Genomic DNA, 17,201 nt, shown 5'->3' with positions numbered 1-17,201 from the left:
CCATTACAGATACAGCTACAGATACAGCCATTACAGATACAGCTACAGATACAGACATAACAGATACAGCTACAGATACAGCTACAGCTATAGATACAGCCATTACAGCTACAGACATAACAGATACAGACACAGACACTACAGATACAGAGACAGCTACAGATACAGCTACAGAGATACAGACACTACAGATACAGAGACAGACACAGCTACAGACACTACAGATACAGACACTACAGATACAGATACAGCTACAGAGATACAGACACTACAGATACAGATACAGACACACAGCTACAGATACAGACACTACAGATAGAGCTACAGATACAGACACTACAGATAGAGCTACAGAGATACAGACACTACAGATACAGATACAGACACACAGCTACAGATATACCGATACAGATACAGACACTACAGATACAGATACAGACACTACAGATAGAGCTACAGATACAGCTACAGAGATACAGACACTACAGATACAGATACAGAGATACAGACACTACAGATACAGATACAGACACTACAGCTACAGAGATACAGATACAGACACTACAGATACAGACACTACAGATACAGATATACAGAGCAGGTAGATAACACCTGTGATATAGAAGACAGTAGATAACACCTGGGATATAGAAGACCATGGAGCAGGTAGATAACACCTGGGATATAGAAGACAGTAGATAACACCTGGGATATAGAAGACCATGGAGCAGGTAGATAACACCTGGGATATAGAAGACAGTAGATAACACCTGGGATATAGAAGACAGTTACCATGGAGCAGGTAGATAACACCTGGGATATAGAAGACAGTAGATAACACCTGGGATATAGAAGACCATGGGGAAGGTAGATAACACCTGGGATATAGAAGACAGTAGATAACACCTGGGATATAGAAGACAGTTACCATGGAGCAGGTAGATAACACCTGGGATATAGAAGATAGTAGATAACACCTGGGATATAGAAGACCATGGAGCAGGTAGATAACACCTGGGATATAGAAGACAGTAGATAACACCTGGGATATAGAAGACAGTTACCATGGAGCAGGTAGATAACACCTGGGATATAGAAGACAGTAGATAACACCTGGGATATAGAAGACAGTAGATAACACCTGGGATATAGAAGACAGTACCCTTCCGACTGCTGGTTCACCACCTCCAGATTCCTCCACCAGTTTACGCTAGCTAACTCTCTCTCAGTGTGTGTGTGTGTGTGTGTGAGAGAGAGTTACCTGTGTGCTCTAAGGCCTCTTGTAGTTCAGCCATGGAAGACATGATGAAGAAGGAGATATCTTTACGACGAAGCCACCTCACACACAGTCCTCCTCTCCCTTCATCGTCATTATCCTCTTCACCTGAGAGAGTCAGAGAGCAAGGGGTTAATACGATGCTATCCCATTCATACATTCATACATTCATCGTTTCATAGTTCATTCCTGAGAGAAATCTTGCTGTTTTTAACAAAGTACTTTTCATCCAAAATTTCTGTCTCAACAATTATTTTTATTTTTTACCAGAAATGGTCATTTTCCTAAAGAAGAATTGTGTGCCTTGCTTCAGTTGTCCAAAAAGGGTTGGACTGAAAACCTACAGGACAGTAGATCTCCAGGAAGAGGGTTGGACTGTAAACCTACAGGACAGTAGATCTCCAGGAAGAGGGTTGGACTGAAAACCTACAGGACAGTAGATCTCCAGGAAGAGGGTTGGACTGAAAACCTACAGGACAGTAGATCTCTAGGAAGAGGGTTGGACTGAAAACCTACAGGACAGTAGATCTCCAGGAAGAGGGTTGGACTGAAAACCTACAGGACAGTAGATCTCCAGGAAGAGGGTTGGACTGAAAACCTACAGGACAGTAGATCTCCAGGAAGAGGGTTGGACTGAAAACCTACAGGACAGTAGATCTCCAGGAAGAGGGTTGGACTGAAAACCTACAGGACAGTAGATCTCCAGGAAGAGGGTTGGACTGAAAACCTACAGGACAGTAGATCTCCAGGAAGAGGGTTGGACTGAAAACCTACAGGACAGTAGATCTCCAGGAAGAGGGTTGGAATGCCTTTGTATTTATCAACTAGTCAAAAACATTCACAAATATTTTCAGAATAATTATTTCACAGTGCAGTTGTGTCATTGCCCTGCTCACCTTTAGATGGCGGTGTTGAGTCCTTCTCCCTCTCCTCCAGAGGAGGGATGACTGAAACACGAACCCCTATAGAGGGTACCTCTGCCCACCCACCCTAAACACCAGTCTGCTCCCCCGTCCCAACACACACAACCTGTTTACAGCTATCACACACACCACACACCTTCTCCACCTCTTCACCCCTCCTCCTTCCTCTCCTCATCCCCCTCTCCTCTTCCCTCCCCTAGAGCTTGTACAAGCGTTCTAACCTCCATCTCTAGGCCCTCTCGCTCCGCCAAGCGGCGAGTGAGGAGAGTTTTCTGTGTGCGGAGTGTGTGTGTGGCGTGTGTGAGGTGTGTGAGCGCCCCAGCCAGTAGGGTGCAGGCTGAGAGCAGGGTTGACCCCTGGAGGTCAGACTGGGTTAGGGTTTTCTGGAGCATGGCGAGGTCATTGGTCAGCTGGCTGCGTTCTTTCTCTAGTGAGGATAGTCTCTGACGGGCCTCTTCAAGCTGAGCACCGAACATCTAGGGAGAGAGAGAGAGAGAGAGGGAGGGAGAGAGAGAGAGAGAGAGAGAGAGAGAGGAGGTGGAGGGAAAGAGAGAGAGAGGAGGGAGAGAGAGAGAGGAGGTGGAGGGAAAGAGAGAGAGAGAGGAGGGAGAGAGAGAGAGGAGGTGGAGGGAAAGAGAGAGAGAGAGAGAAAGAGAGGGGTGGGTGGGGGAGGGAAGGAGAGAGAAAGAACGAGAGAGAAAAATAAAGACATTTACCAAAGGATTGGTTGTGCGGATGTGTCTCTGTGTGTATGAGTAGCAGAGAAACAGTGTGTTAGTTACCTGTATCTTCCCTGTAACAGTGTGTTAGTTACCTCTATCTTCCCTGTAACAGTGTGTTAGTTACCTGTATCTTCCCTGTAACAGTGTGTTAGTTACCTGTATCTTCCCTGTAACAGTGTGTTAGTTACCTGTATCTTCCCTGTAACAGTGTGTTAGTTACCTGTATCTTCCCTGTAACAGTGTATCAGTGTGTTAGTTACCTGTATCTTCCCCTGTAACAGTGTGTTAGTTACCTGTATCTTCCCTGTAACAGTGTGTTAGTTACCTGTATCTTCCCTGTAACAGTGTGTTAGTTACCTGTATCTTCCCTGTAGCAGTGTAACAGTGTGTTAGTTACCTGTATCTTCCCTGTAACAGTGTGTTAGTTACCTGTATCTTCCCTGTAGCAGTGTAACAGTGTGTTAGTTACCTGTATCTTCCCTGTAACAGTGTGTTAGTTACCTGTATCTTCCCTGTAACAGTGTGTTAGTTACCTGTATCTTCCTGTAGCAGTGTAACAGTGTGTTAGTTACCTGTATCTTCCCCTGTAGCAGTGTGTTAGTTACCTGTATCTTCCCTGTAGCAGTGTAACAGTGTGTTAGTTACCTGTATCTTCCCTGTAACAGTGTAACAGTGTGTTAGTTACCTGTATCTTCCCTGTAGCAGTGTGTTAGTTACCTGTATCTTCCCTGTAACAGTGTAACAGTGTGTTAGTTACCTGTATCTTCCCTGTAACAGTGTGTTAGTTACCTGTATCTTCCCCTGTAACAGTGTGTTAGTTACCTGTATCTTCCCTGTAACAGTGTGTTAGTTACCTGTATCTTCCCTGTAACAGTGTGTTAGTTACCTGTATCTTCCCCTGTAACAGTGTGTTAGTTACCTGTATCTTCCCTGTAACAGTGTGTTAGTTACCTGTATCTTCCCTGTAGCAGTGTAACAGTGTGTTAGTTACCTGTATCTTCCCTGTAACAGTGTGTTAGTTACCTGTATCTTCCCTGTAACAGTGTGTTAGTTACCTGTATCTTCCCTGTAACAGTGTGTTAGTTACCTGTATCTTCCCTGTAACAGTGTATCAGTGTGTTAGTTACCTGTATCTTCCCTGTAACAGTGTGTTAGTTACCTGTATCTTCCCTGTAACAGTGTGTTAGTTACCTGTATCTTCCCCTGTAACAGTGTGTTAGTTACCTGTATCTTCCCTGTAACAGTGTATCAGTGTGTTAGTTACCTGTATCTTCCCTGTAACAGTGTGTTAGTTACCTGTATCTTCCCTGTAACAGTGTGTTAGTTACCTGTATCTTCCCCTGTAACAGTGTGTTAGTTACCTGTATCTTCCCTGTAACAGTGTGTTAGTTACCTGTATCTTCCCTGTAACAGTGTAACAGTGTGTTAGTTACCTGTATCTTCCCTGTAACAGTGTGTTAGTTACCTGTATCTTCCCCTGTAGCAGTGTAACAGTGTGTTAGTTACCTGTATCTTCCCTGTAACAGTGTGTTAGTTACCTGTATCTTCCCTGTAACAGTGTGTTAGTTACCTGTATCTTCCCCTGTAACAGTGTGTTAGTTACCTGTATCTTCCCCTGTAACAGTGTGTTAGTTACCTGTATCTTCCCTGTAACAGTGTAACAGTGTGTTAGTTACCTGTATCTTCCCCTGTAACAGTGTGTTAGTTACCTGTATCTTCCCCTGTAACAGTGTGTTAGTTACCTGTATCTTCCCCTGTAACAGTGTGTTAGTTACCTGTATCTTCCCTGTAACAGTGTGTTAGTTACCTGTATCTTCCCCTGTAGCAGTGTAACAGTGTGTTAGTTACCTGTATCTTCCCTGTAACAGTGTGTTAGTTACCTGTATCTTCCCTGTAGCAGTGTAACAGTGTGTTAGTTACCTGTATCTTCCCTGTAGCAGTGTAACAGTGTGTTAGTTACCTGTATCTTCCCTGTAGCAGTGTAACAGTGTGTTAGTTACCTGTATCTTCCTGTAACAGTGTGTTAGTTACCTGTATCTTCCCTGTAGCAGTGTAACAGTGTGTTAGTTACCTGTATCTTCCCTGTAGCAGAGTAACAGTGTGTTAGTTACCTGTATCTTCCCTGTAACAGTGTGTTAGTTACCTGTATCTTCCCCTGTAGCAGTGTAACAGTGTGTTAGTTACCTGTATCTTCCCTGTAACAGTGTGTTAGTTACCTGTATCTTCCCTGTAACAGTGTGTTAGTTACCTGTATCTTCCCTGTAACAGTGTGTTAGTTACCTGTATCTTCCCCTGTAGCAGTGTAACAGTGTGTTAGTTACCTGTATCTTCCCTGTAACAGTGTGTTAGTTACCTGTATCTTCCTGTAGCAGTGTAACAGTGTGTTAGTTACCTGTATCTTCCCCTGTAACAGTGTGTTAGTTACCTGTATCTTCCCTGTAACAGTGTGTTAGTTACCTGTATCTTCCCTATAGCAGTGTGCTAGTTACCTGTATCTTCCCTGTAGCAGTGTAACAGTGTGTTAGTTACCTGTATCTTCCCCTATAGCAGTGTGTTAGTTACCTGTATCTTCCCTGTAACAGTGTGTTAGTTACCTGTATCTTCCCCTGTAACAGTGTGTTAGTTACCTGTATCTTCCCTGTAACAGTGTGTTAGTTACCTGTATCTTCCCTGTAACAGTGTGTTAGTTACCTGTATCTTCCCTGTAACAGTGTGTTAGTTACCTGTATCTTCCCTGTAACAGTGTAACAGTGTGTTAGTTACCTGTATCTTCCCTGTAGCAGTGTAACAGTGTGTTAGTTACCTGTATCTTCCCTGTAACAGTGTGTTAGTTACCTGTATCTTCCCCTGTAACAGTGTGTTAGTTACCTGTATCTTCCCTGTAACAGTGTGTTAGTTACCTGTATCTTCCCTGTAACAGTGTGTTAGTTACCTGTATCTTCCCTGTAACAGTGTGTTAGTTACCTGTATCTTCCCCTGTAACAGTGTGTTAGTTACCTGTATCTTCCCCTGTAACAGTGTGTTAGTTACCTGTATCTTCCCCTGTAACAGTGTGTTAGTTACCTGTATCTTCCCCTGTAACAGTGTGTTAGTTACCTGTATCTTCCCTGTAACAGTGTGTTAGTTACCTGTATCTTCCCTGTAACAGTGTAACAGTGTGTTAGTTACCTGTATCTTCCCTGTAGCAGTGTGTTAGTTACCTGTATCTTCCCTGTAACAGTGTGTTAGTTACCTGTATCTTCCCTGTAACAGTGTGTTAGTTACCTGTATCTTCCCCTGTAGCAGTGTAACAGTGTGTTAGTTACCTGTATCTTCCCTGTAACAGTGTGTTAGTTACCTGTATCTTCCCCTGTAACAGTGTGTTAGTTACCTGTATCTTCCCTGTAACAGTGTGTTAGTTACCTGTATCTTCCCTGTAGCAGTGTAACAGTGTGTTAGTTACCTGTATCTTCCCTGTAACAGTGTGTTAGTTACCTGTATCTTCCCTGTAACAGTGTGTTAGTTACCTGTATCTTCCCTGTAACAGTGTGTTAGTTACCTGTATCTTCCCCTGTAGCAGTGTGTTAGTTACCTGTATCTTCCCCTGTAGCAGTGTGTTAGTTACCTGTATCTTCCCTGTAACAGTGTGTTAGTTACCTGTATCTTCCCTGTAACAGTGTGTTAGTTACCTGTATCTTCCCCTGTAACAGTGTAACAGTGTGTGCGTGTTGCTGGTCCATCTCATGTCTCTGTGCTGTCCAGGTCTCTTCTCTCTGTTTCACTGTCTCCTCTATTCTCACTAACACCCCTTCCTGGCTCTGCTGCAGCTGAGACACACACACACTGTTACTCTCACACACAGCCTGCAGGTGGGACACCTAGAGAGAGAGAGAGAAGAGAGAGAAGAGAGAGAGAAAGAGAGAGAGAAGAGAGAGAGAAAGAGAGAGAGAAGAGAGAGAAAGAGAGAGAGAAGAGAGAGAAAGAGAGAGAAGAGAGAGAGAGAGAGAGAGAGAGAGAGAGAGAGAGAGAGAGCGTGAGATAAAGAAAGGAGAGAGAGAGAGGGGAGGGAGAGAGAAAGAGAGAGAGAGAGGGGAGGGAGAGAGAAAGACATCAAATACTGCCTAAGATTTTGTAAACATTTGTTAGCTGTATTGTAAGAGAAACAAATAGTATCTCACTCGCTCACACACACACATCTCACACACACATCTCACACACACATCTCACACACACATCTCACACACACACCCTACCCTCTCGTTGGCGCGTGTAAGGTCAGAGGTGAGGGTGTCGACGTGTTCCGTTATGACATCACAGAGCTCCGCCCAGGAGAAACTACCCAGGATGCATTGCGGCTGGGAGACGAGGACGCAGCCCGCCAACAGACGCTGGAACAGACCGTGAAGGAACGACAACTTCTCCTGCAGACACACACACAGACACTTGGGTGAGCTAAACAGTAACAGAGAGACACACACACAGACACTTGGGTGAGCCAAACAGTAACAGAGACACACAGACACTTGGGTGAGCCAAACAGTAACAGAGACACACAGACACTTGGGTGAGCCAAACAGTAACAGAGACACACAGACACTTGGGTGAGCCAAACAGTAACAGAGACACACAGACACTTGGGTGAGCCAAACAGTAACAGAGACACACAGACACTTGGGTGAGCCAAACAGTAACAGAGACACACAGACACTTGGGTGAGCCAAACAGTAACAGAGACACACACACACAGACACTTGGGTGAGCTAAACAGTAACAGAGACACACACACACAGACACTTGGGTGAGCCAAACGGTAATAGAGACACACAGACACTTGGATGAGCCAAACGGTAACAGACACACACAGACACTTGGGTGAGCTAAACAGTAACAGAGACACACACACACAGACACTTGGGTGAGCCAAACAGTAACAGAGACACACACAGACACTTGGGTGAGCCAAACAGTAACAGAGACACACAGACACTTGGGTGAGCCAAACAGTAACAGAGACACACACAGACACTTGGGTGAGCCAAACGGTAACAGAGACACACAGACACTTGGGTGAGCCAAACAGTAACAGAGACACACACACACAGACACTTGGGTGAGCTAAACAGTAACAGAGACACACACACACACAGACACTTGGGTGAGCTAAACAGTAACAGAGACACACACACACAGACACTTGGGTGAGCCAAACGGTAACAGAGACACACAGACACTTGGGTGAGCCAAACTGTAACAGAGACACACACAGACACTTGGGTGAGCCAAACAGTAACAGAGACACACACAGACACTTGGGTGAGCCAAACAGTAACAGAGACACACACACACACATACACAGACACTTGGGTGAGCCAAACAGTAACAGAGAGACACACACACACAGACACTTGGGTGAGCCAAACAGTAACAGAGACACACACACACACAGACACTTGGGTGAGCCAAACTGTAACAGAGACACACACAGACACTTGGGTGAGCCAAACAGTAACAGAGACACACACACACACACACACTTGGGTGAGCCAAACAGTAACAGAGACACACACAAACACAGACACTTGGGTGAGCCAAACAGTAACAGAGACACACACACACAGACACTTGGGTGAGCCAAACTGTAACAGAGACACACACAGACACTTGGGTGAGCCAAACAGTAACAGAGACACACACACACAGACACTTGGGTGAGCCAAACAGTAACAGAGACACACACACACAGACACTTGGGTGAGCCAAACGGTAACAGACACACACACAGACACTTGGGTGAGCCAAACTGTAACAGACACACACAGACACTTGGGTGAGCCAAACGGTAACAGACACACACACAGACACTTGGGTGAGCCAAACAGTAACAGAGACACACACACACAGACACTTGGGTGAGCCAAACAGTAACAGAGAGACACACACACAGACACTTGGGTGAGCCAAACTGTAACAGACACACACAGACACTTGGGTGAGCCAAACGGTAACAGACACACACACAGACACTTGGGTGAGCCAAACGGTAACAGACACACACACAGACACTTGGGTGAGCCAAACAGTAACAGACACACAGACACACACACAGACACTTGGGTGAGCCAAACAGTAACAGACACACACACAGACACTTGGGTGAGCTAAACAGTAACAGACACACACACAGACACTTGGGTGAGCTAAACAGTAACAGAGACACACACAGACACTTGGGTGAGCCAAACGGTAACAGACACACACAGACACTTGGGTGAGCCAAACGGTAACAGAGACACACAGACACTTGGGTGAGCCAAACGGTAACAGACACACACAGACACTTGGGTGAGCCAAACAGTAACAGAGACACACACAGACACTTGGGTGAGCCAAACAGTAACAGAGACACACACAGACACTTGGGTGAGCCAAACAGTAACAGAGACACACAGACACTTGGGTGAGCCAAACAGTAACAGAGACACACACACAGACACTTGGGTGAGCCAAACAGTAACAGAGACACAGTTTAATTGAACCACTGCTGCTAACACAGTCTATAATGACGTTACATTAGAGTTATATAGGGTTATAATGGACCATAGTGGTTAGTATGAACCCTGGTCAAACACCGGGAACAGGACGACCTGGTAGGAAGAGGACAGCTGATTGGCAACGGCACACAAAGACAGGCTACAAATGTCACACAACTCTGCAACAGCTTGGGATGTAAACAGGCCTTATAAAACACAGTAACAGACCAACTGTCATGTTTACTAGAGGGATAAACAGGGCTTTATAAAACACAGTGACAGACCAACTGTCATGTTTACTAGAGGGATAAACAGGGCTTTATAAAACACAGTGACAGACCAACTGTCATGTTTACTAGAGGGATAAACAGGGCTTTATAAAACACAGTAACAGACCAACTGTCATGTTTCCTAGAGGGATAAACAGGGCTTTATAAAACACAGTAACAGACCAACTGTCATGTTTACTAGAGGGATAAACAGGGCTTTATAAAACACAGTGACAGACCAACTGTCATGTTTACTAGAGGGATAAACAGGGCTTTATAAAACACAGTAACAGACCAACTGTCATGTTTACTAGAGGGATAAACAGGGCTTTATAAAACACAGTAACAGAACAACTGTCATAACGGGGTGGAAGAATGAATAGGAAGAATCAGAGACTTCTACTCCAAACAGAGCTCTGTTTACCTGAGAATCTTTCTGATTGAGTTGTCTGATCCTCTGAACCTCTGCCTGCAACTCCACGGTCCTCTCTCTCTCCTTCTCCCGCTCTCCTTCCCTGTGCTTCTCCTCGTTTTCTCCCTCTCTCCTTCTCTCTGCTTCTCCCTTTCTCTCTCCCTCTCCCAGTGTTGCTGGGCGGTCTGTAGGTCAGTCTGTAGTCGGTTGGTCTGGAGCGTCTTTTCAGAACACTGGGATCTCAGACGCTGTAACTCTACGTTACAGTCAGACAGCGCTGCACGGAGCTCCTACAGGAGAGAGAGAGAGAGAGAGAGAGAGAGAGAGAGAGAGAGAGAGAGAGAGAGAGAGAGAGAGAGACAGAGAGAGAGAGAGAGAGGAGACAGAGAGAGAGACAGAGAGAGAGACAGAGAGAGAGACAGAGAGAGAGAGAGAGAGAGAGAGAGAGAGACAGAGAGAGAGAGAGAGAGAGAGAGAGAGACAGAGACAGAGTGAGAAAGGAAAAAATAGCTATGTTAGCTATCCTCATATCCCCCTTCTCATAGTCAGGGCCCTGCCAGTAACCAGTGGTGGACCTCTGTGTCCTCATAGTCAGGGCCCTGACAGTAACCAGTGGTGGACCTCTGTGTCCTCATAGTCAGGGCCCTGACAGTAACCAGTGGAGGACCTCTGTGTCCTCATAGGGCCCTGCCAGTAACCAGTGGTGGACCTCTGTGTTCTCATAGGGCCCTGCCAGTAACCAGTGGTGGACCTGTCTGAGCTGGTGGAGAGCATCAATATGACAGTCTGGTAATCTGAGTTGGTGAAGAGCATCAATATGACAGTCTGGTAATCTGAGCTGGTGGAGAGGATCCTCACGTTCAATATGACAGTCTGGTAATCTGAGTTGGTGGAGAGCATCAATATGACAGTCTGGTAATCTGAGCTGGTGGAGATCATCAATATGACAGTCTGGTAATCTGAGCTGGTGGAGAGCATCAATATGACAGTCTGGTAATCTGAGTTGGTGGAGAGCATCAATATGACAGTCTGGTAATCTGAGTTGGTGGAGATCATCAATATGACAGTCTGGTAATCTGAGCTGGTGGAGAGCATCAATATGACAGTCTGGTAATCTGAGCTGGTGGAGAGCATCAATATGACAGTCTGGTAATCTGAGTTGGTGGAGATCATCAATATGACAGTCTGGTAATCTGAGCTGGTGGAGAGCATCAATATGACAGTCTGGTAATCTGAGTTGGTGGAGAGCATCAATATGACAGTCTGGTAATCTGAGTTGGTGGAGAGGATCAATATGACAGTCTGGTAATCTGAGTTGGTGGAGAGCATCAATATGACAGTCTGGTAATCTGAGTTGGTGGAGAGCATCAATATGACAGTGTAGAGGTGGCTTGCACAGTGCTCCTTGGGATGTTTAAAGCTTGGGAAATCTTTTTGTATCCAAATCCGCCTTTAAACTTCTTCACAACAGTATCTCGGACCTGCCTGGTGTGTTCCTTGTTCTTCATGATGCTCTCTGCGCTTTTAACGGACCTCTGAGACTATCACAGTGCAGGTGCATTTATACGGAGACTTGATTACACACAGGTGGATTGTATTTATCATCATTAGTCATTTAGGTCAACATTGGATCATTCAGAGATCCTCACTGAACTTCTGGAGAGAGTTTGCTGCACTGGAAGTAAAGGGGCTGAATAATTTTGCACGCCCAATTTTTCAGTTTTTGATTTGTTAAAAAGTTATCCAATAAATGTCGTTCCACTTCATGATTGTGTCCCACTTGTTGTTGATTCTTCACAAAAAAATACAGTTTTATATCTTTATGTTTGAAGCCTGAAATGTGGCAAAAGGTCGCAAAGTTCAAGGGGGCCGAATACTTTCTCAAGGCACTGTATATACTGTACTCTATATCATCGACTGCATCCTTATGTAATACATGTATCACTAGCCACTTTAAACAATGCTACCTTATATAATGTTACTTACCCTACATTATTCATATCATATGTATACGTATATACTGTACTCTATATCATCGACTGCATCCTTATGTAATACATGTATCACTAGCCACTTTAACTATGCCACTTGGTTTACATACTCATCTCATATGTATATACTGTACTCGATATCATCTACTGTATCTTGCCTATGCTGCTCTGTACCATCACTCATTCATATATCCTTATGTACATATTCTTTATCCCCTTACACTGTGTATAAGACAGTAGTTTTTTTTGGAATTGTTAGTTAGATTACTTGTTCGTTATTACTGCATTGTCGGAACTAGAAGCACAAGCATTTCGCTACACTCGCATTAACATCTGCTAACCATGTGTATGTGACAAATAAAATTTGATTTGATTTGATTTGACATGTCCAAAGAGCGACGGCAGTACTACTCACCTCTAAGTGACTCTTCTGTTCTGACATCAGTCGCTGGTTGGACTGAACCTCCTGGACCAGCCTCTCTGACTGTTTCTGCTGATCCAGGACCTGTTGATAACATAACAACACTGAACCTCCTGGACCAGCCTCTCTGACTGTTTCTGCTGATCCAGGACCTGTTGATGGTCCAGGGTGGTCTGGTATGTTGTCAGGGTTAGGAGGGTTACCTCTGTAGTAGTCTGGTCCAGGGTGGTCTGGTATGTAGTCAGGGTTAGGAGGGTTACCTCTGTAGTAGTCTGGTCCAGGGTGGTCTGGTATGTAGTCAGGGTTAGGAGGGTTACCTCTGTAGTAGTCTGGTCCAGGGTGGTCTGGTATGTAGTCAGGGTTAGGAGGGTTACCTCTGTAGTAGTCTGGTCCAGGGTGGTCTGGTATGTAGTCAGGGTTAGGAGGGTTACCTCTGTAGTAGTCTGGTCCAGGGTGGTCTGGTATGTAGTCAGGGTTAGGAGGGTTACCTCTGTAGTAGTCTGGTCCAGGGTGGTCTGGTATGTAGTCAGGGTTAGGAGGGTTACCTCTGTAGTAGTCTGGTCCAGGGTGGTCTGGTATGTAGTCAGGGTTAGGAGGCTTACCTCTGTAGTAGTCTGGTCCAGGGTGGTCTGGTATGTAGTCAGGGTTAGGAGGGTTACCTCTGTAGTAGTCTGGTCCAGGGTGGTCTGTTATGTAGTCAGGGTTAGGAGGGTTACCTCTGTAGTAGTCTGGTCCAGGGTGGTCTGGTATGTAGTCAGGGTTAGGAGGGTTACCTCTGTAGTAGTCTGGTCCAGGGTGGTCTGGTATGTAGTCAGGGTTAGGAGGGTTACCTCTGTAGTAGTCTGGTCCAGGGTGGTCTGGTATGTAGTCAGGGTTAGGAGGGTTACCTCTGTAGTAGTCTGGTCCAGGGTGGTCTGGTATGTAGTCAGGGTTAGGAGGGTTACCTCTGTAGTAGTCTGGTCCAGGGTGGTCTGGTATGTAGTCAGGGTTAGGAGGCTTACCTCTGTAGTAGTCTGGTCCAGGGTGGTCTGGTATGTAGTCAGGGTTAGGAGGGTTACCTCTGTAGTAGTCTGGTCCAGGGTGGTCTGTTATGTAGTCAGGGTTAGGAGGGTTACCTCTGTAGTAGTCTGGTCCAGGGTGGTCTGGTATGTAGTCAGGGTTAGGAGGGTTACCTCTGTAGTAGTCTGGTCCAGGGTGGTCTGGTATGTAGTCAGGGTTAGGAGGGTTACCTCTGTAGTAGTCTGGTCCAGGGTGGTCTGGTATGTAGTCAGGGTTAGGAGGCTTACCTCTGTAGTAGTCTGGTCCAGGGTGGTCTGGTATGTAGTCAGGGTTAGGAGGCTTACCTCTGTAGTAGTCTGGTCCAGGGTGGTCTGGTATGTAGTCAGGGTTAGGAGGCTTACCTCTGTAGTAGTCTGGTCCAGGGTGGTCTGGTATGTAGTCAGGGTTAGGAGGGTTACCTCTGTAGTAGTCTGGTCCAGGGTGGTCTGGTATGTAGTCAGGGTTAGGAGGCTTACCTCTGTAGTAGTCTGGTCCAGGGTGGTCTGGTATGTAGTCAGGGTTAGGAGGCTTACCTCTGTAGTAGTCTGGTCCAGGGTGGTCTGGTATGTAGTCAGGGTTAGGAGGCTTACCTCTGTAGTAGTCTGGTCCAGGGTGGTCTGGTATGTAGTCAGGGTTGTCCCCAGCATGTTCATGACAGTAGAGGGGCTGTGCCGTCTTCCCTCTCCAACAGGCTCTTCTTCACATAGGAGAGAAAGGACATCGTTTTATACCGCAAAGGGTTATGGTCAGTACAGTGAGGGTTATGGTCAGTACAGTGAGGGTTATGGTCAGAACAGTGAGGGTTATGGTCAGAACAGTGAGGGTTATGGTCAGTACAGTGAGGGTTATGGTCAGTTCAGTGAGGGTTATGGTCAGTACAGTGAGGGTTATGGTCAGTTCAGTGAGGGTTATGGTCAGTTCAGTGAGGGTTATGGTCAGTACAGTGAGGGTTATGGTCAGTTCAGTGAGGGTTATGGTCAGTACAGTGAGGGTTATGGTCAGTTCAGTGAGGGTTATGGTCAGTACAGTGAGGGTTATGGTCAGTACAGTGAGGGTTATGGTCAGTACAGTGAGGGTTATGGTCAGTACAGTGAGGGTTATGGTCAGAACAGTGAGGGTTATGGTCAGTACAGTGAGGGTTATGGTCAGTACAGTGAGGGTTATGGTCAGAACAGTGAGGGTTATGGTCAGTACAGTGAGGGTTATGGTCAGTTCAGTGAGGGTTATGGTCAGTACAGTGAGGGTTATGGTCAGTTCAGTGAGGGTTATGGTCAGTACAGTGAGGGTTATGGTCAGTACAGTGAGGGTTATGGTCAGTACAGTAAGGGTTATGCTCAGTTCAGTGAGGGTTATGGTCAGTACAGTGAGGGTTATGGTCAGTACAGTGAGGGTTATGGTCAGTACAGTGAGGGTTATGGTCAGTACAGTGAGGGTTATGGTCAGTACAGTGAGGGTTATGGTCAGTACAGTGAGGGTTATGGTCAGTACAGTGAGGGTTATGGTCAGAACAGTGAGGGTTATGGTCAGAACAGTGAGGGATATAGTCAGTACAGTGAGGGTTATGGTCAGTATAGTGAGGGTTATAGTCAGTACAGTGAGGGTTATGGTCAGAACAGTGAGGGTTATGGTTATGGTCAGTACAGTGAGGGTTATGGTCAGTTCAGTGAGGGTTATGGTCAGAACAGTGAGGGTTATGGTTATGGTCAGTTCAGTGAGGGTTATGGTCAGTTCAGTGAGGGTTATGGTCAGTACAGTGAGGGTTATGGTCAGTACAGTGAGGGTTATGGTCAGTACAGTGAGGGTTATGGTCAGTTCTGTGAGGGTTATGGTCAGTACAGTGAGGGTGATGGTCAGTACAGTGAGGGTTATGGTCAGTACAGTGAGGGTTATGGTCAGTACAGTGAGGGTTATGGTCAGTTCTGTGAGGGTTATGGTCCGTTCTGTGAGGGTGATGGTCCGTTCTGTGAGGGTTATGGTCAGTTCTGCACCATGTTTTAGCTTTTCTACAACACACATACTGACACTAACCTGTGGTGAGTTGTCCTACAGCAGTGAGGGGCCCTACAGCGGTGTGTAGTTGCAGTAGCTGTTGTAACTCTCTAAGATAGCTCTCAAATTCCTCCTCCAGCAACACCTGACGCTTACGAGCCTAAACACAGAGAGACAGAGAGAGAGACAGAGACAGAGAGAGAGAGAGCAGAGACAGAGAGAGACCAGAGAAGAGAGAGAGAGAGAGAGAGAGAGACAGAGAGAGAGAGAGAGAGACAGAGAGAGCAGAGACAGAGAGAGACCAGAGAAGAGAGAGAGAGAGAGAGAGAGAGAGAGAGAGAGAGAGAGACCAGAGAAGAGAGAGAGAGAGAGAGAGCAGAGAGAGAGAGACCAGAGAAGAGAGAGAGAGAGAGAGAGAGACAGAGAGAGAGAGAGACCAGAGAAGAGAGAGAGAGAGAGAGAGAGAGAGAGAGAGAGCAGAGACAGAGAGAGAGAGAGAGAGACCAGAGAAGAGAGAGACAGAGAGAGAGAGAGAGAGAGACCAGAGAAGAGAGAGAGAGAGAGAGAGCAGAGACAGAGAGAGAGAGAGAGAGAGACAGAGACAGAGAGAGAGAGAGAGAGAGCAGAGAGACAGAGAGAGAGACAGAGACAGAGAGAGAGAGAGCAGAGACAGAGAGAGACCAGAGAAGAGAGAGAGAGAGAGAGAGAGAGAGAGAGAGAGAGAGAGAGAGACCAGAGAAGAGAGAGAGAGAGAGAGAGAGCAGAGACAGAGAGAGAGAGAGAGAGACCAGAGAAGAGAGAGACAGAGAGAGAGAGAGAGAGAGAGAGAGCAGAGACAGAGAGAGAGACAGAGACAGAGAGAGAGAGAGCAGAGACAGAGAGAGACCAGAGAAGAGAGAGAGAGAGAGAGAGAGACAGAGAGAGAGAGAGAGAGAGAGACCAGAGAAGAGAGAGAGAGAGAGAGAGCAGAGACAGAGAGAGAGAGAGAGACCAGAGAAGAGAGAGACAGAGAGAGAGAGAGAGAGAGAGAGAGAGAGAGAGAGACCAGAGAAGAGAGAGAGAGAGACCAGAGAAGAGAGAGAGAGACCAGAGACAGAGAGAGAGACAGAGAGAGAGCAGAGACAGAGAGAGAGAGAGCAGAGACAGAGACAGAGACAGAGAGAGAGAGAGAGACCAGAGAAGAGAGAGAGAGAGAGAGACCAGAGAAGAGAGAGAGAGAGTGAGAGAGAGAGACAGAGACAGAGACAGAGAGAGCAGAGACAGAGACAGAGAGAGCAGAGACAGAGACAGAGAGAGCAGAGACAGAGAGAGAGAGAGAGAGTGAGGGTTATTAGCACCCGGCCTCCCCTGCTAGAATCCGAAGTCAAATGTCTGCTGATGATCTGGTGCTTCTGTCACCAACCAAGGAGGGCCTACAGCAGCACCTAGATCTTATGCACAGATTCTGTCACACCTGGGCCCTGACAGTAAATCTCAGTAAGACCAAAATAATGGTGTTCCAAAAAGGTCCAGTCACCAGGACCACAAATACAAATTCCATCTAGACACTGTTGCCCTAGAGCACACAAAAACTATACATACCTTGGCCTAAACATCAGCGCCACAGGTAACTTCCACAAAGCTGTGAACGATCTGAGAGACAAAGCAAGAA

General features: G+C 46.2%; 1 protein-coding gene across 1 annotated transcript in view; it reads right to left on the bottom strand.

Moving 5' to 3' along the window:
- Nucleotides 1–17,201, bottom strand: part of LOC121843599 (coiled-coil domain-containing protein 171-like) — a 33,415-nt gene that overhangs the window by 8,480 nt on the left and 7,734 nt on the right. Inside the window, exons 6-14 of the mRNA XM_042313327.1 lie at nucleotides 15,590–15,710; nucleotides 14,152–14,258; nucleotides 12,518–12,607; nucleotides 10,124–10,401; nucleotides 8,349–8,364; nucleotides 7,154–7,321; nucleotides 2,421–2,675; nucleotides 2,173–2,266; nucleotides 1,262–1,384 (exon numbers count right to left, since the gene is read on the bottom strand). Of these exons, the coding sequence (XP_042169261.1) occupies nucleotides 1,262–1,384; nucleotides 2,173–2,266; nucleotides 2,421–2,675; nucleotides 7,154–7,321; nucleotides 8,349–8,364; nucleotides 10,124–10,401; nucleotides 12,518–12,607; nucleotides 14,152–14,258; nucleotides 15,590–15,710 (1,252 nt within the window). The remainder of the gene's footprint in view (nucleotides 1–1,261; nucleotides 1,385–2,172; nucleotides 2,267–2,420; nucleotides 2,676–7,153; nucleotides 7,322–8,348; nucleotides 8,365–10,123; nucleotides 10,402–12,517; nucleotides 12,608–14,151; nucleotides 14,259–15,589; nucleotides 15,711–17,201) is intronic.

The sequence above is a fragment of the Oncorhynchus tshawytscha genome, unplaced genomic scaffold (genome assembly GCF_018296145.1).
Source record: "Oncorhynchus tshawytscha isolate Ot180627B unplaced genomic scaffold, Otsh_v2.0 Un_contig_8324_pilon_pilon, whole genome shotgun sequence".
NCBI classification, from domain to species: Eukaryota; Metazoa; Chordata; class Actinopteri; order Salmoniformes; family Salmonidae; genus Oncorhynchus; species Oncorhynchus tshawytscha.
This window is presented reverse-complemented; position numbering and strand designations above follow the sequence as displayed.